General features: G+C 48.5%; 1 protein-coding gene across 1 annotated transcript in view; it reads right to left on the bottom strand.

Annotated features, from left to right (window-relative positions):
- The window catches only part of TXNDC5 (thioredoxin domain containing 5), a 29,825-nt gene extending 6,057 nt beyond the window's left edge, over positions 1-23,768 (bottom strand). The window contains exons 1-7 of the mRNA XM_015135522.3: positions 23,497-23,768; positions 17,558-17,707; positions 12,309-12,414; positions 7,911-8,007; positions 4,006-4,121; positions 1,804-1,890; positions 1,001-1,144 (exon numbers count right to left, since the gene is read on the bottom strand). Coding sequence (XP_014991008.2) covers positions 1,001-1,144; positions 1,804-1,890; positions 4,006-4,121; positions 7,911-8,007; positions 12,309-12,414; positions 17,558-17,707; positions 23,497-23,756 — 960 coding nt within the window. The 5' untranslated portion in view covers positions 23,757-23,768. The remainder of the gene's footprint in view (positions 1-1,000; positions 1,145-1,803; positions 1,891-4,005; positions 4,122-7,910; positions 8,008-12,308; positions 12,415-17,557; positions 17,708-23,496) is intronic.
- Positions 23,769-26,052: the final 2,284 nt, after the last annotated feature.

Here is a 26,052-nt window from a genome sequence, read left to right as displayed (position 1 = left end):
TCCCTGTGAATATGGGATACAGGTCGTAATCCTTGGCCAGCTGCCCACATCCTCTCAACTCCAGGTGGTCTCTCTCACTCTCAGGGATCCTACACCACACCCCGACCTGTCTCCCACTGTCTTCCCCCAGCCCCAGCTCTGGCCCTGCGGACACGCCGGCTGATCTCTGCTGGTGCGGCGCCTCAGCGGCAGCCCTGCCCAGCCTATCTGTCCAGCACAGATCCCATCAGTCAGCTCCTTAGGGACACTTCTTGCCCATTTGCCCCCACTTCTCTCTAGCAACCAGCCCCGCACACATTTCTGCCCCAGCCCCCTGCCATTGGCTTCTGTGTCTTCTCACCATTTGCCTCAGCGACCTGTATGCTTCAGAGGCAGGAAACCGGTCTTATTTTTATTTCCTGGTGGCCTAGAATAGTGCCTGTGATACAACAAGGGCTTGATAAAGCAGAACAAACTAATCTAAAACCTCCTGCTATCTGAGGGGAGGAAGGAAACCCCTCAGTGCGTCAGGACGGCCTAAGCAGGTTACATCTACAGTCACTAGCCTGATCCCTGTGGATGCCCTCTTGCTTACAGGTCTTCTAGGGCCTTTACAACAGAGGTGAAAGGAAATGCCCGGGACAAGGTAAGGAATAGAATTGGGGCCCCAGGGCCAGCAGCCAAGATTTCACAGCAGAAACCTGCCGAGCATAGTCATCCTTTAAAATGAAGAGGAAAGGAAGGATTCTCTAGAGATTTTTGACACCAGATATTGTCTTGGGATTTGTCTCACATCCATTTCATGTTTTTAAAAGGGAACCTTTTGTTTACATTTACCCCTGAAAGCATGCAAAAGTTGACGCAAAATACGTGTTGAAAACGCAGCTATAGCCAACCGTCAGAATGACTCTGTCCCCAAACTGTCATTTTGTCCAAAGCATTTGAGAAGGCCCTCTGAGGGTGGGTGGTTGGGGCCGGGGGCCATGGGCCTGCATGGATCCCGACCCCAGTAGGCACCCACCTTGTCAGCCTCGGGCCCGGCTGCCAGCACCGGGGCCTCTGAGGGCTTGACGGTCTCCGTGGCTCCGGTCTCTGTGCGCTGCAGCTGCAACTCCACGTACTCCCTCAGTGACTCCAAATCCCGCTTTCCCTTGTACTGATCCACCTGTCCAAGACACGGGCACACTGCTGAGTGAGTCCACTTAGGTGTTCTGAATCACTTAAGCCTTCCTCCAACCCCTGCTTGCCCAGGTCGGATCTCCCAGATGTCTTAGCTGTGGTCCTAAGTCTGCATGTTCGTATTTAGACGGGAATGTAGAGAGGATAACTGAACGCTTCGGCTTTGGTGAGAGAACTATACAGGCCCCTCTTCCCTCCGTGGGGTTATACATCACGGAAGTCTGGGGCGGAGGCCTGCCAGCGAGCTATTGTGCTGATGGGGAACTCTGAGCTGCTGACCATCGGCCAGGGAAGGAGGGAGAGAGGCAGAACCGGACCAAGTGCAAGCCTTAGCTCTGTTCAAAGGCCTGAAGGTTTGTGTTCATGACCAGAGCACAGTTAACCCTATGACTGTAAGATCTGGGTTATTCTAGTGATAACTTGGGCCACTGAAATGTTTCAAGGTAGTGTAACAAATGAATTTATCTCCACAACCCGAATCTTATCAATTAAGAGAAAGACATTTGTTCCATTATACATATTTCTCCAAACCAGTGCCCTAACAATCAAGACTGGCAATTCACTGTACCCATTAAACCACTCAGTAGCTCAGCCTGATGGGGTTAAGAGATGAAGAACTCTCAACACCTAGAAGGGCAGACGTACCTTTTTCCCATCTCGGAACCAGAGAAGAGTGGGGTAGCCACGAACCTGGTTTCCGGAGCAGAGTTCATAGTGCTGTGTACAATCAACCTGAGAATAAAGGCAGATCAACTTCCCAGTCAGTTTCTTCATGGACCTTCTTGCTAATGGGACTACTAGATGCTTTGTACTTTACAAATATTCTTTTCAAAATCCAGATTCTGTAGCAACTCTGCCAGCAAGGTGCAGTTTTTGAAGAGAATGTTCCTAAACGCTACGCTAAAACATACCTGAGCTAAAGGGAGTAAGGGAAAGATTTACTTTAGAGGTAAGATGTATTGTATTAATAGCTCAGTTAAACATGCCAATTTTTAGGAAGCAACACTTCAACTCAAGCAAGTCAAGTCAGCACCTGGGAGCTGGAGTCAGGGTCCTAGCTTGACATTTGCTGGTGGTGGTGCTGGTGGGAGGGGTTAGCCTGGCTGTCGGTGTCTGGGACCCAGACCAGTTCACATGCCAGCTTAGAATTTCCTCTCATGCTTGGGCTTAGAGGGTCTTAAAATCAAGAGGGAGCAAGAAGTGAATTTTAAACAGGAGTAGTTGGTATATAATAAAGGTAAGACTGAAAAGATGTCAAGATTATAATCCGTCCTTAATTCTATAAACTGAATTTACCAACAAGCACAGCTCTTCAAGCTTTTTATTTCATTTCAATCTCAAAAAGATTCCGCTTGCCCAACATTTTCATGAAACATCTTGTTCTAAGTCATTGCTTTCTTTTTTCTTTTCTACCAGCACGAAAATCGGCAGGACTAAGTTGTTTTTCACTATGTCAGCAAACGGGGGTAAAAATACTATTTCAACACCTAAGACCCATCAGACAGCAGCTGAGGTGCAGAACTGAAGCACAGCAGGCCTCAGCCCAAGGTCGGCAGAGGGCAAACATTTTTAAGGGTCCGGTGTAAGCCAGCCACACGTGCCAGGGATGAACAGCAGGCCTCAGCCCAAGGTCGGCAGAGGACAAACATTTTAAGGGTCCGGTGAAGCCAGCCACACGTGCCAGGGATGAAGAGCTTCAGCATGGTCACCTAGGCTTGTGTCTGCTGGGATCCTCTATGGACATAAACCAAAAGAATCTCCCATAAAATTTCATACAATCATTAAGTAAGGATACAAGGAATGGGGTAAGACAGTAGACAAGATTATTTTATAATTACTTCCCCGCAATGTTCAATAAATATAAACTGATAATCATAACATGTATAATTAGTATATATTATCATAAGCGTTTAAGAGGCAACAGTGAAAAATCCATTTAACTGACAACAAAAGTGATTGCAACTTACTAAGCATCCGCCCCGTGCTGAGCATCACACTAAGCAGTGTACTTTCACCTGCCCAGACACCACACAGTAGATCTTAGCTCAGTTTTGCAAAGGGGGAGACCAGGCGTGGAGAGGTTTTGCCCAAGGTCAGCCAGCCAGGTCCACCCAATCCCCAGGTTTACGCTTTTGACCATCTCACCATCCCAAGTAGATCATCCTGTTAACCATCATCCAGTCCTAGACACGCAGCGTTACTTTTGTATACAAATCAGCCCCGTGGCAAGGTAGAAAAACAAGATTTTTAAGAAAGGAAATCTATGCATGGAGTCTGGTGGGTGCTGGAAAGTGGACAAGAATAAAAGTGATATCCCTGGAGCTACACTGGATATTTCCAGAAAATCCAGTTACACAGAAGTTGTCAGACATCACTCTTGGCTTCTCTGTATAAAGTGGGAAACCCTGGAAAGAATCCCAGGCACAGTGCAAACTGAGGGAGGGTCTTCTACGTGCCTGGGTGAGCACAGGGCCAGGGTCCTTTTAGAGAGGGCTCTTGGGTGAGGTCGAACGTGGATGGTCTCCAAGTTCGTCCAGTGAACATTCTACAAGGCTCGACCCCGTATCTTTGCAGAACGGGCTCTGGGGCTGCCAATTCAGATTTGGCCATCTCTTCAAAATAAACAAAGCAGCCGAGGCCATAATTTATCTCTGGGCTGTGGAAAAGTCAGCAAAACTCAAAATCAGGCTGCCATCTGTGAAGGTGAAATGAATTATCAAGTGGCACACTAAATGGAATTAATAAATCAAGTTTGCGACTTTGCACACAGAATGAATAATGGGCCACTCTGCTAATTAATCCAGCCCAAAGCAGTCCATTTCCAGTTTAATAAGGGCTTTCACTCACCTTGCCAATCTTGACAGTTTCGGAATGTTCAAGGCCCAGAGCCAGCTGCTCCCAGGTTGGAGCCAGAGCTTTGCAGTGACCACACCACGGAGCGAAGAACTTGATAAAGTGGTCGCCTGGAGTGGAGAGCCAAGGCAGAGACGGGGGAAAGAGGAACTGTAATTTATGTCAGACCTCACTAGAGAGTTAATTGAAGAATCAGATCTTTGTCCTGCTTAGCAAATCTCAGTTCAGCATGAGCACTTTAATTGGTACAAAGGGACTCCATCAAATGTGTTTCTATTCGTGAGTTCATAACAATACTCAAAACCAAATTTGTCATCTTTGATGGACAATCAGCAACAACTCATTATTTGGAAAACTGTAATAAAGGGAGAGAATGAGGCATTTCTCCCACCTCTCCCATATGCACTGCACCACTGAATAACCAGGTGATAAATGAGGGCGAGTTTCTCTTGGTTAAAAAATGAAGGGACGCTTGAATGAGTCTCGGCACTTCGCAGCCCTAAGGAATGAATGGACCCAGGCCCTGCCCGTCATGGTCGCCCACATCCCAAAGAGAGACAACTGGACACTCTGTGCCCCCACCAGCTATGAGGTCTTCCTGTGCCCCCAAAAAATATCACACTGAAACTGATTCTGTCCCCAGACCCAACTACCAATTTACAGGAAACAGAGAAATCAGGGAAACATGTAGACCACACTACGGGGACACAATTAGCAAAGTCTGGACCACGGGGAGCTCTACAGGTGAAACCACCTATGTCTTCAGCAAGAAAGAGAGATGTCTGGAGAACACGCAGGTTAAAAGAGCCTTAGAAGATATATACACACACACGAAACTACAGTGCTCAGGAATGCGGACTTCAGTGATGAAACCATAAAAGGAGTCGTGATATGGTTTGTCTGTGTCCCCACCCAAATCTCATCTTGAACTCCCACATATTGTGGGAGGGATCAGGTAGGAGGTAACTGAGTCACGGGGACAGGTCTTTCCCGTGCTGCTCTCGTGATGGTGAGTACGTCTCACGAGATCTGATGGTTTTAAAAATGGGAGTTTCCCTACACAAGCTCTTTTTGCCTGCCAATATCCACGTAAGATGTGACTTGCTCCTCCTTGCCTTCCACCATGATTGTGAGGCTCCCCTGGCCACGTGGAACTGTGAGTTCTTCATTAAACCTCTTTCCTTTGTAAATTACCCAGTCTCGGGTGTATCTTCATCGGCAGTTTGAAAACAGACTAATACAAGTGGTTTCCACAAATGTCAGGAAAGCGCCTTCTTGGAGAAGAAGGGAGGGCGGGCTGAGCCCTGGATGGGACACGGGAGGCTGGCAGTTTTATTTCTTGAACCGGACAGTAGTTAGTGTGACCACTCTATAAAAATTCATTAAGCCCTACAACATTTGTTCTCTCGATCTGTATTACATTTTATCATAACAAAAAGTTTAAAAAGTAAAACATCACCCCCTTGGCTAGGGAACACACACACACAGAAAAAACAAGCCCTCACAGCATCATTCTTTGGACACAGGAGGTGTTTAGCTGTTCTACCCTGACATCGGGCTGATACCAAACTGAAATCAGGCTGTGGTCAGGGAGAGAACGAACCAATGGCATGTGGCCTGGCCTCTGAGCAGGACTGTGCCACGCTAAGGCTAACAGCTACTGCCTCATCAGCACAGCAACGATGCACCTGAAGAAAATGGTGCAAAACTTCCTTTAAAAGTTAACAACTTCCATTTAAAAACGTGCAAGGCTGAAACCGTGTGCAGGTGCACGGTAGATCCTGCACTGTAAGATGGAGACAGGCTCTCTGGGAACCTAATCAGAGTACTGATGGGAAGCCAGCAAGGCCAGGAAGCCACCATGGTGCCTACACGACACAGCTCTGTGGCAGTGACCCACTCAGGGAGGCGCTGGCGAGTGGCACTTGGCCACCCCTAAGGAATGAATGGACCCAGGCCCTGCCTGTCATGGTCGCCCACATCCCAAAGAGAGACAACTGGACACTCTGTGCCCCCACCAGCTATGAGGTCTTCCTGTGCCCCCAAAAAATATCACACTGAAACTGATTCTGTCCCCAGACCCAACTACTAATTTACAGGAAACAGAGAAATCAGGGAAACATGTAGACCACACTATGGGGACACAATTAGCAAAGTATGGACCACAGGGAGCTCTACAGGTGAAACCACCTATGTCTTCAGCAAGAAAGAGAAAGAGATGTCTGGAGAACACGCAGGTTAAAAGAGCCTTAAAAGATATATACACACACACGAAACTACAGTGCTCAGGAATGCGCACTTCAGTGATGAAACCATAAAAGGAGGCCTGTTACAGGCCTGCCAGAGCCGGTCTGTAACAGGTGATTCGGGAAACACATCCTGCTCAGAGCCCAAGCCAATTCCAGCTGCAAATGCACTCCCGTAGCAAAACAGCTGAAGTTCCACTGTCAGGGCACCGGTACGGATGCAATAACAACTTTTAACAAAATGGGAAACGGCTGAAGGCCTTATGATCAGTTACTGTGGACAGTAAGTGTGGTGGGGGAGGGCTGCTGACTCCCAGCAGGCACAAGTCACAAGGCCAGAGGCAATCCAAGCCCTTTCTCACGTTTCCAAGCCAGTCTTCTAAGGGGATTTCTCTCCATGGTAGCATTTGGTAATGGGAGTCAGCCAGGAAGCCAAATTTGCTTTCAAGTCATTCGGCGTTGGGCCAAGTTTTCTGAAACACATCTACGGGTGAATAAAGGACGCTTACATATTCACATTGGAAATTTAATGGGGATCATTCTGATATTAGGAGACCATTTTCAAAAAATGGGATGTGGTATAGAAAGATCTTTTAAGTGGAAAGAGTAACTAATTTGATTCATGTTATAATGGTGTCATTAAATTCTGGGTTTTGTTTGGTTGTTTTCTGAGATAGGGTCTCGCTCTGTCACCAAGGCCGGAGTACAGTGGTGTGATCACAGCTCACTGTAGCCTTGACCTTCCAGGCTCAAGCGATCTTCCCACCTCTGCTCCAGGAGTGCCTGGGACTACAGGCACACGCCACCATACCCAGCTTTTTTTTTTTTAAATCTTCTGTAGAGACAAGGTCTTGCTTAGGCCGATCTCGAACTCCTGGGCTCAAGCAATCATTCCACCTTGTTTTCCCCAAGTGCTGGGATTACAGGCATGAGCCACTATGCTCAATCTCAATTCCGTTTAGATAGGGAGAAGCTTTTGTTTCTGCCTGAGGTCATTAAGCATATGATTACCATTAACACACAGGCATACCTCCGAGATACTGTAGGTTTGGTTCCAGACCACTGCAATAAAGATAGTATCACAATAAAACAAGTCACACAAATTTTTGGGTTCCCTAGTGGATATCAAAGTTATGTTTACACCATAGTCTATGAAATGTGCAACAGCATTATTTCTTTAAAAACAATGTACCTTAATCAAAAAATATTTTATTGCTAAAAAGATGCTGACAGAGGGATACAAAGCAAGCACAAGCTGCTGGAAAAATGGCTAGACCTGCCAGATGCCAGGCTGCCAAAATCCTCAATCCGTAAAAAATGCAGTATCTCCAAAGTGCAATAAAGTAAAGAGCAATCAAGCGAGGCGAGCCTGTCAATAAACACTCTTAGCCAAGGATGCACTGTCCAGCTAGCATGTGGGTAATGAGTGCTTAGCATTAGACTTGGCATTTCCATAAGGGCACAGACAAAAGGAGAACTCATGTTTAAGAGGAGGTGCACTGAACAACGGTCCCAACAGCTCCTCAAGAGTGACCCTTTGTCAGTGCCACTGATGCTGCTAAGAGCCCTTGAGTGGCAGGAAGGAAAAGCCCAGCACGCCAAGGAGTAATAGTCAGTGGTTCTCTGAAGCTGGCACCAGGACCTCCCCCTTACCTTGTGCGACGTGCAGCTCAAAGTTGCTCGCTGAGAGCTCATACAGCCCCTGCTTGAGCTCAGGGGCTCTGGGCAGTTCCACTTCTGGCTCTGGTGTCTAACAAGAGGAAATAAAACAGTCATGGGTATGTCAGTGGAGACACAGGGAAACCATCCAGGAGGTGACTGTGTCTGTGGGGAACCGCCTGCAGAGGCCTCCCTCACTCAGCAACCTGGAACCTTTGTATGATGCTGCTGTGCTGAGTAAGGGCAGTCAGGAACTGATCTCATCAAGCCCTCCGGAAGCTTCAGCAAAAAGCCTCCCACCAGCCTCACCCTCAGTGAAAGCTCTAGGTCTCAGGCTCCAGGGCAGCCAAGTGATAGCTGTCCCTATCCCAAAACCCAACCAAACAAAGCAGACAACGTAAAGGATAGTCTTACCCTACACCCTGTCCTCTTCTTTGAAATGTGCTTGGATACTTCACAAAGAATACAAAATACAATGCCTGATGGACATATTCTGAAGGGGACAGCACTTGCAGACACGAGGGTGCCCAGCACAGTGGCTCACGCCTATAACCCTAGCATTTTGGGAGGCTGAGGCAAGAGGACTGCTTGAGCCCAGCAGTTCAAGACCAGCCTAGGCAACAGAGTGAGACCCCATCACTACAAAAAAAATTTTAAATTACTTGAGCATGGTGATGTGCACCTGTAGTCCCAGCTACCCGGGAGGCTGAGGTGGGAGGATCACTTGATCCCAGGGCTGGAGGCTGCAGTGAGCTGAGAAAGCGCCACTGCACTCCTGCCTGGACAACAGAGTGAGACTCTGTCTCAAAAAATCCACAGATACCAACGTAGCAAAATGGACAAAGCTGAGAATGAGAAACTCAGGGACCAGGAGGGCCTGGGTTATCCCTCCTTCACACAAATGACACGGAAAATTGTGAGGAAGACACAACTGTGGAAGACAGATAAAGAGAAAAGGAGGTGATGAGAAGGAAAATGCAGGTGAATGAAAGGCGACAGAGAGAAAACCACGGCATGAACATAAGCTGCACCTTCAAGAAAGAAGGTGATTCACGTGACTAAGTCTTGTACAGAAAGAGGGGGAAAGGGGCTTTTCAAAAGACGCTTCTGACAGGACCCAAGCAGACAGCGATGCGTGCAGCTGTCTAGTCACAATCCTACACTTCTCGACTTTTCAGACCAGGTACAGCTGTGGCTTCCAACTAAAGTAACCAGAAATGAGGGAAAGATAATGGAATCACTGTTCTGCTGCAGACACACGAGTATGTATTACTCAGCTTTTATCTGGGGGTTCATATTCCTGTTAAAAAGAATATCCAAGCTAAGTTGTTAAAGGCTTTAAAAGTGCTGACAGTTCAAAGCTGTGCAGGGCTGGAATCATAAAGAACCGTAAAGTTTCCCTTCTGCTGCGAGCGTGTCAAGACTTTCAAAGTGCTAAATACCCACACGAAAGAATGCCCGAGGGAAGGATGGCTACGTGAACAGTCAGTGAGTTCACATAAGGTGAAATAAAACACTGTGTGCCACTCTCCATGAGATGTTCAAGGGCCTTTCAGTACGAAGTGTTCATTTATGGCACGTGCAGGGCGCCCCTAGTTGCTTCCTGGGTTCCTGGCAGACTGCAGAGCAGTCCCCCGGCCCGGGAACACCACAGTGCATCCCAGAAACAGGTGGCGTCTCACCTTGCAGTGGCAGCATACGCTGATATGGTTCTTAAGAAAGCAACCTGGCACTATTCATCAAGAGCCATAAAAATGATCTTGTTTTTTATTCTTGGCCTTACAATTTTATGTCTGGGAAGACTATATTCTAAAAATATCACTCAAAAGAAGAGGGGGGAAATGTCCTTTACAACGATAAACTTGTTCCCTACAGCATTACTGATGATGGAAAAAGTATACATAACCTAAATATCCAGACAGAATCAGAGTTGAATTATGGCAAATCCACATGATAAAATAATGTAAGACATGGTCAATATAAAGACCACATAAATATATAAAATCATTAATGAGATGAAACATGTTTGTATGATTATAACTGTTCAAGAAAAAATACAGAAGCAAACATGGAAATATAAAAATTGCAGTAGAATGTACAAAGTGACAAATTGTCTTCTGAGTTTCTTGAATATTGCCACAACACTTTAAAAAAATCTAAATTTATCCCACATGAATATTAAAAAATGTAGGTACTAAGTTACTTAGGTATACAGATAAAGAACTTTCTTTAAAGTTTTCACTTAAAAAGCTAAGAGAATTCTGGTTTGCAGTATAAAGTATGCACACTTAACCTTTTCCACAATAAGGCATATGGTCATTGTTTCTAGCAATTATCTGGGACCTCCTATTGCTGGGAGACACTACAATATGGCAAGTTAGGTGACTGTGGTTCTGGGGTGGCATGGGGGGATTCCACACAGCCATCCTGCTCCCACACTGAGGAGACAGAAAGTCCCTTGCAGAGCCTGGACTCGGCCTCTCAGCCCTTCCCAAACTGCAGGTGAGGCCACCACCTCCACTAAGGGAAATGGGCTGTGAGATGAGGTCTTTCTGCCATCCTGATACTGCCTGCCGGTTTCTTGAATAAAGCCATCACAGAAGACTGGCTTTTTTGGTGAAATTTATTTGAGGCTATTAACTCCTCCTTCAAATTGGCTTCCTACCATCCAATATACGTGTCCCCACAAAGACAATATTTTCATAAAGGAAACAATGTCAAATTTAAATCTGTATGAAAGTCACACCTGCTTATTCAGCTTTCTTGCCAGGACAAAGATGCAAATTTCCTGAGAGGTCTGTGGTTCTCCCTTTTAGCTAAAGTTAGGTAAGTCTCTGGTTCAGTGACATACATCACACACCAACAGTCTCCACCACACAGTTCAGAGAGTCTTTTTTTTTTTTTTGCGACGGAGTTTTTGCTCTGTTGCACAGGCTGGAGTGCAGTGGTGCGATCTCGGCTCACTGCAACCTCCTGGGTTCAAGTGATTCTCCTGCCTCAGCCTCCCAAGTAGCTGGGATTACAGATGCCCACCACCATACCTCACTAATTTTTGTCTTTTTTAGCAGAGATGAGGTTTCACCACATTGGCCAGGCTGGTCTTGAACTCTTGACCTTGGGTGATCCACCCACCTCAGCCTCCCAAAGTGCTAGGATTACAGGCGTGAGCCACCGCACCCAGCCGAGTTGACAGAGTCTTTACAGGTGAGGGATGGAAGTACTGAATCAGCAGCCAAGTTTCTGATTAGATCATCAGAGAAGATGGGGCAGAGCGGAAGAGCCGCACAGACACACTGGAAAATGGCATCAGTAAGCGGCAAAGCTCCAAAAGGACCACCACAGACCACCTTCAAATCAGTGGGCGCCTAGCTGGTACAAGAAGGTAGTCCTAGGTCTTTGTTGAAATTGAAAGTACAAAGACTTCAGATGCTCTTCCTAGCTCATCAGGATCCTACAGTGTAGGAACACGGGTCTTCTTCCAGTCCCTCTCCAACACACCAGCATGACCCACCAGGTCTACCCGGACTCCCGGGGCCTGAGCGCTCGGCATTAATCAGAAGAAACCACCCACAAAGGGACACGTAACCAGTGGTTTATGATCATGATGATTTATAACAAAGTGAAGACTTCCAACATCAACTGGGAAGGGGGAGGATTATAAATTCTTTTTAGTACGTAATATTCTAAGAGTCTACAATCTCCTGATATTAGCCTTAGTATGGGAAGTGCATTAAGACACAGAGTATTAACGGTACAAAATGATGTTATAAGCAAAGCCCATTAGGGACTCAGGGACTGAGCACCCAGAAGAAAAGGAAGGATCCACCCTACGGGTACAGCTGGCGGGCTAGGCCTGAGCCAGAGGACTGCAGGTGGTAGAGGGCAAAGGTCGGGGGGATGGGAGGAGGCTCCAGTGCTGGCTTGGATAGGAGATTCTAGGCTGGGCCCAGCCCTGACCCCAGGTGGTCCAGAGTCAGTCTCAGATGCTGGGGAACAGTTGTGAACTGTATTACCTGTGACGGTGGCAGGCTGGCAGTGTTAACAAGGAGTAAGTGCTTATCTGTGAGACCACACAAGTGACTTCCCTGAAGACTGACTACAGCCAAACAAGGTGCAGGTGGCGGGAGAGACAAACACCAAGATGGCGGTAACTGTTGAAGCTGAGGGTTTAGTCTTCTCTTGACTTTTGTGCACATTTCGGTATTTCCATACCAAAAAAATGTTTGTAAAAGTTCATCTGTACCTATAATATCAATGAGCTCTAAAAAAAAGTAGAGTTGCTTTAAAATGGCAGCCTGAATCATTAACTGCAACTGGCCTCTGCCCCGTTACATATTACCCCAAAGACGCAGGCAGGGAGAAAGGGAGGGAGGGAAGCAGGTAGGCACTCACCGCTGGCTCCTCGCTCAGTGTCTGCAGCATCCAGTTTTCCAGTGTCTGGAAATCCCGAGGACCCTGGTACTTCACAGCTTCTTGGCCTGGCTTGAAAAGCTTTAAGCTGAAAGAATAGCAAAGGATTAGGCAGAGCAAAAAGAAAGTTGTGTTACCAGAGAGCAAACTCATTTAGTGAGACAATTAGAAAATGGGCTGTCAAGGGGCTGAAGCCAGGCACACATCCGCTCTTCTCTGATAAAAAGGAAACAAAACTAATGTTCCAGGAGGTAATACATTTAGTTAATCCTAAACTTTTAGAAGTTTCTGATTTTATTCAAGGAAAACTAAAATGAGGTGAAAACTTCCAGCCTAATGCTGTGAGTGAAGCCTTAAAAGCTGCAAGCATTCAGTGCTCCTCTGCAGCAGCCTCGGGCCTTCCCCGCAAGCTACGGTTACGCTTTCCCGGCTTCAGCAGTTGTGTATGTGTTCAAATTAGGACCGGAGTAGATACAGTGTTGTTTCACAATCAAGGTATTCTTCCAGGCCACCCTGGCAGGTATTCAACTCTTGCAAAGCATGAATATCCAGTTACCGTGAGAATTCAAGTTTCCAGCTATAAGAACATCCGTGACATTGACTGATGCAGTCCATTCACCTCCCCATAGAGAAGGAATCTTTTCTTTTTCCTACAAATGTTGGCCTCTGAAGGAATCTGCAGAGAGGATATGGGAGCAGGCTCTTTAACCATAAGCGAAAGCCATCACCAGAGGATGAAATTAACACTCCCAGTTCCTGCATCCCTCCAGCAGTCATGGGGAAACATGCTCTAATGCACTAGATAAAAACTCACAGACTACTAATAGAAAAAAAAAAATACCGAGTACCATTTGTTGGCAAGCCTGCTCATCTAAAACACTCCTGCCACTTCTACAGCACATATGTGGATTTTGTGAGTAGATGTCCAACGTACAGTATCAGAATTGTAAGATGGCAACATATGTAAAAATCGGACATGAAGGTTTGAATAGTGTCTTAGTTCAACAACAGCTATAACAGAAGACCACAGACTGGGTGTCTTAGAAACAACAGGATCTGTTTCGCCTAGTTCTAGAGACTGGGAAGTCTGAGATCGAGGTGCCAGCAGAGCCAGTGTCTGGAGAGGGCTTTCTGGTTCACAGATGGCGTCTTCTTGCTGTGTCCTCCCAGGGCAAAAGGGGAACAGAACTCTCCGGGGCCTCTTTCATGAGGTATGTAACCCCATTCATGAGGGCTCCACCCCAATGACCTACTCCTCTCTAAGGGCCCACCTCCTATTGCCAGCCTTGGGGATCAGGGTTTCACTTATGAATGCTGGGGGACACCAACATTCAGTCCATAAAAAATGGCTAATTCTCCTTAAAATGAAGTCACATGGCTAGATTAGGCTTTGAAATGAAAACAGGCATACTGGCCTTACCCAGAACCTAAGATGGTACCATGGGGCATAGGTAAGGTCCCTAATGTGTCTCCAATGCAAAACATACACCCAGCTTCCTCAGCAGCTCAGTCTCATAATCACAAAAAAACAGCCAAAACTTAACTAGATTTGGCCAGTACACTGGCTACTTCACGAAGTTCAACATGATAAGCAACTGCAACATCTGCGGTGACAAAGATGATTGCCCTCACCTAGCCTGGTGCCTCCCCAGGCTCCCACAAGGTGTGTTCCACACCTGGAAACAGAAACTGCTTCCTGCACGGCTCTGCCTCCCACCAGCGCTCTTCAGGAAGGGAAATGGGTGGATCCTCAAGACATCAGAAAGGAACAGGGACTGTCACACTCATTCCTTGTGTCTTTGCTAAAAGTAAAATACAGTAAGACCTAGCCTATGATTTTTGTAATTTGCTATTCATTTGAGCAAAACAAAAAATTAAAAAAAAAAAAATCTCTTCTTGTTGTTGGACTGAAAATCGTTCTAACCTGCCCAAGAAGTCTGAGATTCTTCCTCAGTAAGTTCACAGAGCCCAGGGATAGAGTGGGCACTTCTGGTCCAGACCCTCCAGTCAGTTTGGGGCATCTGACTTCAATTCTCACTGTCGAGGGTGGTGAGGAAGGCGATGGAGACTGGGCCACAGGGTACAAGCCCAAACAAAGTATTGCCCCAGATTTCTGCTATTACCACGCCTCCACACCGGCATCTGAGTCTCCTCTTTCAAGGAGACAGCAGGGAGAAAATCCCCATGTAGGTATTGCCTTGGCAAACAGCATGATGAAAGTTCTATTACTGTAGAGAGTGTTATGAGTTGAACTGTGTCCTGCAAAACAGATCTGTGTAAGTCATAACCATCAATCTCAGAAGGTGACCTTATTTAGAATAAGGTCTTTACAGAGATACTCAAGTTAAAATGAGGTCATTAGGATGGGCCCGAATCTAGCATGACCGGTGTCCTTGTAAGAAGGGTTAATTTGGACACAGAGAGAGAGAGACACACACACACACAGGGAGAAGGGCACATGAGGACAGAGGATGGCAGTGATGCATCTACAAGCCAAGGAATGCCAAAGATGACCAGGAAACCAAGAGGAGCCAGGACGAGGCAAGGAAGCCCTACAGGTTTCAGAGGCAGCATGGCCCTGCTGCTGCCTTGATTTAGGACCTCTGGCCTCCAGCACCGTGGAGAATACATTTCTATTGTTTCTGGCCACCCAGTTTGTGGAATTTTGTTATGCACAGCCTAGGAAACTAACACAGGTGGTTTCCCCCGTCAGTCCTGCCCTGCTGTAATGATTCACGACTGGCCCAACAGGAAGACCTCAAAACATTTTCCTGAGCACAGCCAGCCATCTCTAGGGGGCATGGGAGCCCAAACTCCCTGCCCCTCCAATCCTTTACTCCAGTTACACTTGCCAGGGAAGAATGACATGAAAGCTCATGTCCTGACACATGCCTGGACTCAGGCAGGTACAACATCTGCTTCAGGCCTCACAACCACCCTATGGGATGGGTACTTTCTTGGAGGAGTAAAAGCTCACTCAAGTCCATCTACAGATGCCCCTACACAGCCACATTTCATACAGCACATTCCACCTTCTGCATTCTCGGGAGCTTCTGCAGGGCGGTGATGGTCACAGAGGTTCCTTCCCAAACTGTGTTCAGTGTGATGTAAGCTTGTTTTTGTTCTTTTTAATAACACAAACCAGCCCATGGTTTACTTGGGGAGACCAGATCTTCTCATTAAAAATCTAAACACATGATCCAATACGGGCCTTTTTAAATTTGTGACTTTTTAAATTTGTGATGGTTGTTGCTGAATACCAACTATGGAGTAGCTGATATTGCAGCTGATAGCTGTTATGGCCAGGCTTAGGCGGAAGCCTTCGCTTCCTTCTCTGACGCCCCATTAACACATACCACTCTCAGCTCCATTACAGGTCCTGTGCCACCTTCCCCGTGGCATGGTGTGTGGTGCACACAGTCTCAGGCCACAGATGGTCAGCAGGTTAAGAGGAAAGACACCACAGCCAGCCCACCCCGGCTGCCCCTGAACTTTGACAGCAGCAGGCTCTCCACAGGTAAGCATTCACCTCCTCGCCCTCATCTCTGCTCACTACCTGCTGCTTTGGGAGGCTCTTGATCCATACTTTAAAAGCAATACTATAAAGCATAGAAGAGTTAATGCTTTTTTTTTTTTTTTTTTGAGACAGAGTCTCGCTCTGTCGCCCAGGCTGGAGTGCAGTGGCGCGATCTCGGCTCACTGCAAGCTCCGCCTCCCGGGTTCGCGCCATTCTCCTGCCTCAGCCTCCCGAGTAGCTGGGACTACAGGCGCCCGCCACCTCGCCCGGCTAGTTTTTTGTATTTTTTAGTAGAGACGGGGTTTCACCGTGTTAGCCAGGATGGTCTCGATCTCCTGACCTCGTGATCCACCCGTCTCGGCCTCCCAAAGTGCTGGGATTACAGGCTTGAGCCACCACGCCCGGCCGAGTTAATGCTTTTATGTAGATACAGATAGTAGGCAATTTTATCTCCATTGATCTGATTTAAAGTAAACCCAAATTATGGCACTTACATTAGCAAGTAGTCACCAAAGACCAAGAATTCCAGAGTCCTTTGTGGAAATGCCCACATTTCCAGACGGGAGGGTAAACCCTACCATGTATCGGGTGTGCTCAAATTGGTGTCTGCACACATTCCACGTAAGTCCCATAACAATGTTTGGGGGATCACCTTACTTACGGGTTAAATGATGAGGCCAGAGCTGGGTGGTAAGTAAATGGGAGAGCTGGGATTTGACTATGACTTCTAGGTTCATGCCTAGAGCTCCCTCCACTTTTCTGCCTCCCAGGTTTGAATATAAGCTCCAATTTTATGCTTTATTGATGGCCCCCTATAATACCCAATTAAGCAATAAATTGTATAGAATTGACTTCATTCCTCAATTGAAACAAACAGCAAGGAAGTGACCGTGGCAATCCCTCCACCTCCTTCAGAAACAGCTTCTTCTCTCTTTTGAAGAACTGCTTTTCCCTCCAACACTTGGCACATGGTGTGAATGGGCATGTGTCTTGCTATAAGCTCCTATTTCCCTGGCCACAGTGACTATTCCTGGAACGAACACTCCAGCCAAGCAGGGCCAGTGAGTGGTGAGCCCTTCTGTGCAAACAGATACAGGCCTGGAGAGCCGTCATCTCAAGGGAGGCGCAGCAGAAACAGACCCCCGACCCCTGAAGCTGGGTCTCAGAGGTTCCTCCACAGCCTTTTAAATAGTCCTTTCTTTCTGTTTAATAAGAGAACAATTATATTTCTAGAATTGAGAACGTTTCAATTTCTATTTCCTATAACCAAAAAAATTCTTCACTGTCAAGGAAGTAAGTATCATCGTCTGTCAGACTCTATACTTCTTTCCAACAGAAACAGCCCTGTGGGAGTCACACGGGAAGGAACTATAGGAAGGGTGTTTGCGAATAAGAGTCACTAGAACAAGCAAGCCAAAATTGATGACAGTCTACGCACACTGTGTAAAATGTACCAGTGAACATCTAGCATGGCGGGGCCACCATTTTCGTCTTGCAAACACATTCTCTTATAAACACGAAAACCCAACACTGATGAATTAAAGGTTATCCAGAGTACGAAAGGCATCTGAAATAGACACAGCGTTAAATGCAATTTCTCCCTAATGACAGGGACTGCCTCCTTAAATTTAGTATCTCTTCACTCCTTTACCAAAAGTTTAGGACCTTCTTTGTAACCAGGAACCACCTGGGAACCACCTTTCTTCCGACTTACGTGGGGTATCCTCGCACTCCCTGGGCGGAGCACACATCGGAGTGGGCCGTGCAGTCCACTTTAGCCACATAGACTTTGGCATCTTCCATGCTGTTATATTTGTCTCCCAGGTCATTCCAAGTTGGCTGCAGCCGCTGGCAGTGTCCACACCTGGAACAAAGCAAGAGCACAAGTGCACTGAGTACCAGCTCACAGGGCAGCTGGCCCACAATTTCAGCCCTGTCCAGGAGGCAATGGGGCTCTCAGTCCTTTCTTTACACCACTGCAGATGGCAGCTCCTGGACCAGTACTCCAGGACCTCTCTCCCCTGCTCCCTCCCCTCCAGAGTCGCTGCCCTGTTCTCAGCATGAAACCTCGGCCCTGTGCCAGCATTAAACCCAGCAGAGTGTTGTTCTGGATCCTACTTGTTCTGGCCCTGCTGACTTCCCACTTGACTTCTATTCCAGAGTCCACCCTCCTTCCCTTGCGGCCTAGTCCTGAGCCCTACTGCAGCATCTGCAGTGTTCCCAAAGGGCTATCGCTTGGTTTGGCCCTGGGACACGTTCTCTGACACTTCCTCTGTAAACTCCACCTAACTAAATCTACCCGCCCTTCAGGTAGATTGGGTGTCACCTCCTCCAGCAAGTCTGCCCTGACTCCCCGGGCCATTCAGTGCCCGTTCTCTTCTCCTGCCCTTCTGGAAAGCCCCTCTACTCCTCCCTTGACAGTAGCTTAGCACCTCCTGCCGTATCTGCTACTTTTACTCACAAACCAAACAGCGACAAATACAAGGCAATCTCAAAATTTACTCAATTGCAATTTTCTCCAATGAGGAGGAAAAAAAAATTTGTGGCCACCTAAACTTCTAGGGTTGAAGTAAGCAAACGTCTATAGTATTTATTGTATGAATTCAGTTATGTACAAATAGTTTTAAATCACCTATCATTTAAAAGAGTATATTAATTAGGCTTCTTCCGTGCTTCACATTTCACGAGGATATCAGCATCTTTCCCAACACTAGATCTTGAGTCCTACAGCTGACCACAGCTCTTCCCGCATTCTCAGGACAGTATGTCCACAGTGCCATACCTGAATTTTTAATGAGACAACCCTAGAAACTTTATCCCAAGTTTCAACTACAATCCCATAGCATGATGACACATGGATTTGTTATTTAATATGGTAGGAATACACTGATGCCTACAATATAACCACTTTGCTGTATCGCTTTTTTAAATGCTTTTTTTTTTAAATAAAAACACTTGCTTATAAGAACACCCAACGCTTAGAATTGTGACTTCTTCCTCAAAATAATTTAATAATCTCTGTTAAATCTTTTTTATTTTCTGACAGATTACCTCAAAAATAAGCATTTAAGTTGGATCCAGTGGCTCATGCCTGTAATCCCAGCACTTTGGGAGGCTAAGACAGGAGAACTGCTTGAGCCCAGGGGTTCAAGACTGGCCTGGACAACACAGCAAGACCCCCCCATCTACAAAAAGTTTTTAAAAATTAGCCTGGTGTGGTGGCACACACCTGCAGTCCTAGCTACTTGGGAGGCTGAGGCAGAAGGATCACTTGAGGCCAGGAGTTTGAGGCTGCAGTGAGCTATGATCACACCACTGCACTCCAGCCTGAGTGACAGAGTGAGATTTTGTCTCTTAAGAAGAAAAGGATTCAAGCCAGGCGCGGTGGCTCACACCTGTAATCCCAGCACTCTGGGAAGCCAAAGCTGGTGGATCACGAGGTCAGGAGTTTGAGACTAGCCTGACCAACATGGTGAAACCCCATCTCTACTAAAAATACAAAAATTAGCTGGGCGTGGTGGCACGCACCTATAATCCCAGCTACTCAAGAAGCTGAGGCAGGAGAAGAATCGCTTGAACCTGGGAGGTGGAAGTTTGCAGTGAGCTGAGATCATGCCATTGCACTCTAGCCTGGGCAACACAGCAAGACTCCCGTCTCAAAAAAAAAAAAACAAAAGAAAAGAAAAAAAAGGATTTAAAAGTAGCACTGAAAAAGTCTGCCTCAAGATAATGTTTCTTCCCTAAACAGCACTTTCTTGGCCAACTAAGAGAATCCCTGCTTTATGAGACACTCAGATACAAAAAAAAAAAAAAGCACAGTGAAACTATACATACAGATTTAACTTCTGTAGATTCAACAAAGTGAGTTTGTGTGGCGGAGAGAAGGAAACAAGAAAAAAAGGCAATTCCCACAGAACCCTAACGTGTGTGCAAGCTGGGAGATGTGAGGTTTTTGTTCTTCAGCTGGTCTTGGTTCCTGCGTGCTTCTCATGGCATGAGCATTTCTCTGACTATATTAAGCGTGACCTGCCGTCTAAAGACAGGTTTGAGAACTAGTCCATCGGTGTTTAACCAAAGCAGCCATGATAGTTCTAATGCTGGAGGAAACGCTGGCAGTGAGGACTTACTGACTGACTGGGGCGGTGTCCAACAAGGTACCTTCCTAAGGGACTGTCAAGGGCAGTTCTGACCCTAGGGGACTTTGATCAGTTATGCTCATTCTGGAACTTTAGAACTCCTCTGCAATCTTGACGAGGTTTTGTTGTGTTACCGTGTTTTGTTTTGTTTTGTTTTTTGTTTTTTTTTGTGTGTGAAAACACAAGATTAGATTAAGAATGAGAATAAACAATAAGTAAGTTTGTGCTACACTAAATCAAAACTGACCTTTCTGGGCCATCACCAAGTTGGATGTGCCCTTGCTCCTGGCAGTGATGGGGCCACAGGTGCTATCTAGTTGGCCCTGTGGCTACAGCACCCAGCTCTGAGACAGACAGCTGCATTCACAAAGAAGCCTGTGGCCAAGAAGTAGAGCAAAGCTACCTGGTCCAAATCTTGACCTCACTGTCACCAGGTTCGGGGTGACTCACAAACTAGCCATACAGAAGCTGTGACCGGATGTTGGCACAAAATCTACAGCAGTAGGACAACCCTGCAGCTGCCAAGCTTAGGGCAAAAATACACAGATCAATGTTTTTGTTACAGGGGCTCCCGCCCCTTAATCACACGTGGGCTTTCACCATTTGACGGCAGCAGAAACTGGAAAAAGGTATGTGTGTTGAGGGGGAGTCCACTGAGTATTCTATCTGAGGTCTAAAGGCTCAGCTGACCACTCCAGGACCTCCTTCCCTCCCCTGCAAAGGCCCCTCCAGAGTCACCACCTTGTTCTCAGCATTACACTTATTAAGCTGTTGTTCCAGGTATTGTTGGTCCTACTTGATCTGGCCCCCCTGACCTCCCATTTGACCTCTCTGTCCACTCTGCCTCCTTTCCTGGCAGCCTATTCCTGAGCCCTACTGCAGTCATCTGCAGTTTTCTGAAAGGGCCCTCTTGAAAGTCCAACTTAAACACCGTCATAGAAACCCACATGTCTCTATTTAAATATTTGTAGTAGACTATCAAGAAGTCAACAAATAGACTGCGCGCAGTGGCTCACACCTGTAATCCCAGCACTTTGGGAGACCAAGGCAGGTGGATCGCAAGGTCAAGAGATCAAGACCATCTTGGCCAACATGGTGAAACCCCATCTCTACTAAAAATACAAAAATTAGCTGGGTGTGGTGGCGCACACCTTGTAGTCCCAGCTACTCAGGAGGCTGAGGCAGAAGAATCGCTTGAACCCAGGAGATGGAGGTTGCAGTGAGCGGAACTTGCACTATTCCAGCCTGGCAACAGAGCAAGACTCCACCTCAAAAAAAAAAAAAGAAAAAAAGCCAACAAATAACAACATAAACAGTTAATTTTTTGGGAAGCATCCACCTAAATGTCTAGAAGCCACATATAATGGAAAAGGAATTTACTTAATACCAAGTGTCCAGACGTGCCAGTTTTCTCTCTCACTCAGCCCAGGACTAGCTGGTATTTACTGCAGAGATTCTAACTTAAAATTCCTTTGGCACTGCAGGGACTTATTACATCTACATGTCAGTTTTTCTTAAAAAAAAAAAAAAAAAAAGGAAAGAACGAGGTGTGATGACTCATGCCTGTAATCTCAGTACTTTGGGAGGTCAGGGCAGAAGCACTGATTGAGGCTAGGAGTTTGAGACCAGCCCGGGCAACATAGTGAGACCCTGTTCCTACCAACTACAATAACAAAAACATAAGCTGTGTGTGGTGACCTGTGCCTGTAGTCACAGCTATTCCAGAGGCTAAGGCAGGAGAATCACTTGAGCCCAGGAGTTAGAGGCTACAGTGAGCTGTGACTGCATACCACCGTGTTTCAGGCTGGGTAACAGAGCAAGATCCCATCTCTAAAATAAACAAATAATGAAGAAAGAAAAAAGAAAACCCATGGACAGATTTATTCCACTGAAATGGGCTCCAATTAAGTAGTATATTTAATTGCAATAGTTGCTGAGAATACTCCTGTACAGAGAGAAACTGTTAATATTGCCTGATTGTTTTATGTTACAAAGTAATTTCTGTACCACTGGTAGTTCTAAAAATTCGAGTCAGTTGGTTCTTGGGAATTTGAAACACAATGTACTTCATAGGTAAATTGTTAATAAACCCACACCGGTCCAAAAAGTTGATTTAACTCCAAATGGACTGAAACACAGTAACAGCCTGAATACAGGGTTAAGAGAAAAACGTTTCTCCAAGTTTGAAATGTACAATTTCTGAACTGGCCATTTTTCTTAGGGTACCTTGTCTCTATGCCTTCCTACATCCCTTTCCCAAGTGAGCCTCTGCTTAGCTCTGGTGAAGAATACCAAGTTCTGCAACAAGCACCTGCAGGCTATTCCAGCCTCTCAAAGGTCTTGTGTCCTAAAATTATGGCTTTTCTGCCCTGGCCTGTGATCACTTCCCTTCCTCGGGGCATCCTAGCGCTGGCAGGAAAGCTGTGCACATGCTTGTGTGAATGACAGGAAGCCCTTCCGTGGGATGAGTGCCAGGGTAGGGGTCTCTCAGGTCAGCAGCGAGGCCCACACCAAAGCCCCGCCCAGAGAACCAAAACAGGAGGGACCATCTGCTCAACTGAGGGGCTTCTCCGGATCTTACACATAACAAGTGACCTAGCCCCGAGAGAGCAGGGGGGAGGTGACAGGACAGCCTGGAGTTGAGGACCAGTGGGCTCCGGTCAGAGAGCACACCCACCCTGAGCTGCGGAGAGGTGGGGGGGGGGGGGGGGCGGGTCCAGAATTCGCACTATCTTGGTCTTTCCGGGGTAGCTCGGCAACCCTCCTCTGCCTGGACCACTCCTTCCTATCCCATAAAACACGCACAAAGTGGGAAGCGACACTTTCCTGAGTTCTATTTTTCAATTAAAGCCTCTGGAAGGGGACGTGCCCGCCGTCTAAGTGTCCCAGCCCACCCCGGTGGCCGCGGCAGCAGCAAGGCCGCTCCGGTGAGCGCACGTGGCTCACGGGCAGGCCGCGCGTCCGGCCGGCACAGGAAGTTTGGGGCTCTGGGCAGGGACCGCGGGGTGACATTTGGACTCCCGGCTGCCCGAAAGGGCGACGACCCCACATTCCCCTCCCTCGGTGCCGAGGTCCAAGAGGGGGTTGAATTCAGGAGCGCGACACAGGGCGGGCTTTTCCCGGCTGTCCCCTCGGGGACCGCCCCCTCCTCCCGCACCGCCCCGGCCGCCAAGCGCCACGTCAGCCGCGAGCGCCCGGCCCGCTGCGCTCACGCCCCCCAACCCGGAGCCCCAAGCCCTCGGTCCCCTGCAGTCTCCGGCTCCCGGCCCCGAGCCGCGGCGCCCGCGCCCCACACCCTCCCAGCCGGAGCCCCGAGCCCGCAGGATCCCCGCGCCCCCAGTGCCCACGTCCCGCAGCCCTGAACCCCGAGCCCCGCGCCCGTAGCGCACACGCCGCTGACCGGAGCCGTCGGCGCCCACGTGGCCCCCGGCCCGGGAACCCCCGCCCGCGGGCATAAGCGCCCCACGCCCCCCGAAGCGGCAAGTGCGGGGCAGGGCGCCGGCCTGCGCGGCGTTACCAGGGCGCGAAGAACATGACGAAGTGCGCGGCGCTCTGGATCCCGTGCGTGAACATGTCGGCCGTGTACAGGTGCTTGCTGTGCGGGTCCTGCCCGTCCCCGCCGTCTGCCGCGGGGGACCCGTCCGCCGCCGCCGCCGCCTCCTGGGCCCGGGCGCCCCAGCCCCCGCCGCCGCCATGGCCCAGCAGCAGCAGCAGCAGCGCGGTCAAGGCCGACGGCCGGGCCAGCAGCGGGAGGAGGCGTCCTGGGCGCGCGGGCATCGCGGCGGGGCTGGGCGCGCTCTCGCCGCGGCCGCCGGTCCCCTCGCAGCGCCCGCCCTGCGCCCCGCCCCGGAGAGGCCGCGCCCCTTCCTCTCCCCGCCCGCCCGCGCCGGCGCGCGCTCGCTACCCGCCCGAGGCCCGGGTCCGCGCGCGGGGAGGGAAGGGCTGGAGCGAGGGACCGAGTCTGGGAGGGCTCTCCGAGTCCGGCCTCCTGCGCTTCCCACCACGGGACGGCTCGCCCCAATCCCGCGAGGCTCCTGCGCCTCCGCAACCCAGGCCCTCACCCCTTTCCCCGTGGCCCGCTCCGCTCAGAGCGGCGGTGAACACACAAAGTAACGATGAGGCCAGCGGGAAGCCACAGAGGGGCCGGTCAGCCTCGGCTAATCACAGCTCACACAAGCACTCCGGGATTTCAGGCCAAAGGAAGGACAGAGCTGCTGTCAGCAGCAGAATGTAGGAAATCGGGCAAAAGACGGTGCGGTTTGCACCTGAATGAGTCAGATTCTTGGCCAGCGCTCAACTGTGATTCTTGACCTGGGCTCAGAGGGGTGATGAAACCCGCTTACCAAGTGAACCCCTTGCTGGTTACCCCTGCCCGGCCTTAACTCGGGGATGAAGAGGAAAGAACGTCAAAGCGGCCTCTTCTAGACAAGAAGGCACCTAACAGGACTGGCTGGGGTCCTACTGTGCCCTAATTTATCCAGGTTACTAAAATGAATGACAGTACGCCTGCTCTGGCTGAGCTCAGCCTTGTGGAATGGCCGGAAGGCATCCCTGCCCGGCGCCTCGTAACTCGCACCAGCACACACACCTTATAGCAGATGGTAATCGAAAGTTCCAGCCCTACCCAGGGGATCTGAGGCTAAATTAGGGAGAATCACCGGGTTGCTCTCCGGGATCCTGCCTGCTCTTTGATTATCCTCAATCCAGGAAGCCCCAGGTAGTTAACTCCTGGCTTGGCAATGGGACACGCCCACTGTCTCACCTGTCATTATCTGCTCCTGCCTTAAGCCCAGCCACTTGTGAACCTTTAACCATGGGTTGGCAAACACCAAAACCATCAATCTCCCTCCTAAGTCTGTTCTCCCAGCTACTTAAGCTTGAAACATGGGAGGCATCTTGCATTGCTCGCTCTTTTCCCTGTGTCTCAAAATTCAAACCAACCGCATTTCTTGTAACCATGACTTCCTTTCAGCAATCTCAGTGTTCATACCCTGAACAGATCTGAAGCCTGGCCTATTGCAATAGCTTTCTAAGAGTCTCTTTCATTCACACGGCTGGAAAATTAATCTTCCTAAAGCCTGCCTTTGACCAAGACAGTTTGCTGCTTAAACTTGGACCAACACACCACCAATGTCCCCATGGCCTTGGCCTATGGGATGAAATACTGATTCCTGGGGCAGCCATTCAAGGCCTTCCGTGATGTGGTTGCATCATACTTTGTGTCCCTGTGAAACTCACTCAACACTAGAAATCCAGGGATTCTCTCCAATAACTGTTATTGCCAAATTCTAATCCCTGTGTTCTCCAACACCTCATACCTCCCAAACCCTTCCCACAAGCATCGCCATACACTCTTACAGCATCAACGTCTTTCGTTTTTAACTGAAACACAGTTCTAGGAGCTCCCTCAAGTGTTGGCTCCTCATTCTTTCACACCTGGAGTCCCTCAGCGCCAGGAAGTAAAGCCTTCCTGGTTCCCCATCGCTCCTTCCAAATCCTACAAAACCCTCAGCTCTCCTTAAATGGATGCTACTGGGCATGGCACCCTCTGCCCTGCCAGTTCCTGTCGTTCTTTCACATCACTCTTCCTGGTTCAGTGAAGACTTTGGTTCCTGGCTCACAGTGTTCCTGGCTACCCCTTTCCTGTCTTTCATTCCTGGCAGCTCCAGCATCCAGGTGGATGCTCCATCTACCTTTCCCTCAGTAACTCCCACCCAAAAGGGAGACCCTAGCACTTGTCATCACCAGCATCTGCGCCATCTCCAAAATCTGAAGGCATCCATTCTGCCCAGCACCTCTTCGACTGGCAATCTGCTTGCTCAAGAAACCCATTTCTGCAATGCTGCTTCCTCATCACGACCTCTGAGCTACCCACCCCACCATCTTCTACAATCCCCTCGCAGCCCAACAGACTGCTATGTCTTCCCTTGCCTTTTGGCCAAGTTACAGCCCATGGAGTCTCACCCTTCACTTCCTGTCCTGCCACATTCTCCCCACAGATGCTGGTGAGCTTTGTCTCTTTGGGTTCCCTGTGCCTTCAACCGGGTAGCCAAACTCTGCTGGAGAAAAATCG

Source organism: Macaca mulatta, chromosome 4, assembly GCF_049350105.2.
Source record: "Macaca mulatta isolate MMU2019108-1 chromosome 4, T2T-MMU8v2.0, whole genome shotgun sequence".
Lineage (NCBI taxonomy): Eukaryota > Metazoa > Chordata > Mammalia > Primates > Cercopithecidae > Macaca > Macaca mulatta.
Note: the sequence above shows the minus strand (reverse complement) of the source record. Positions and strands in the feature narration are given on the sequence as shown.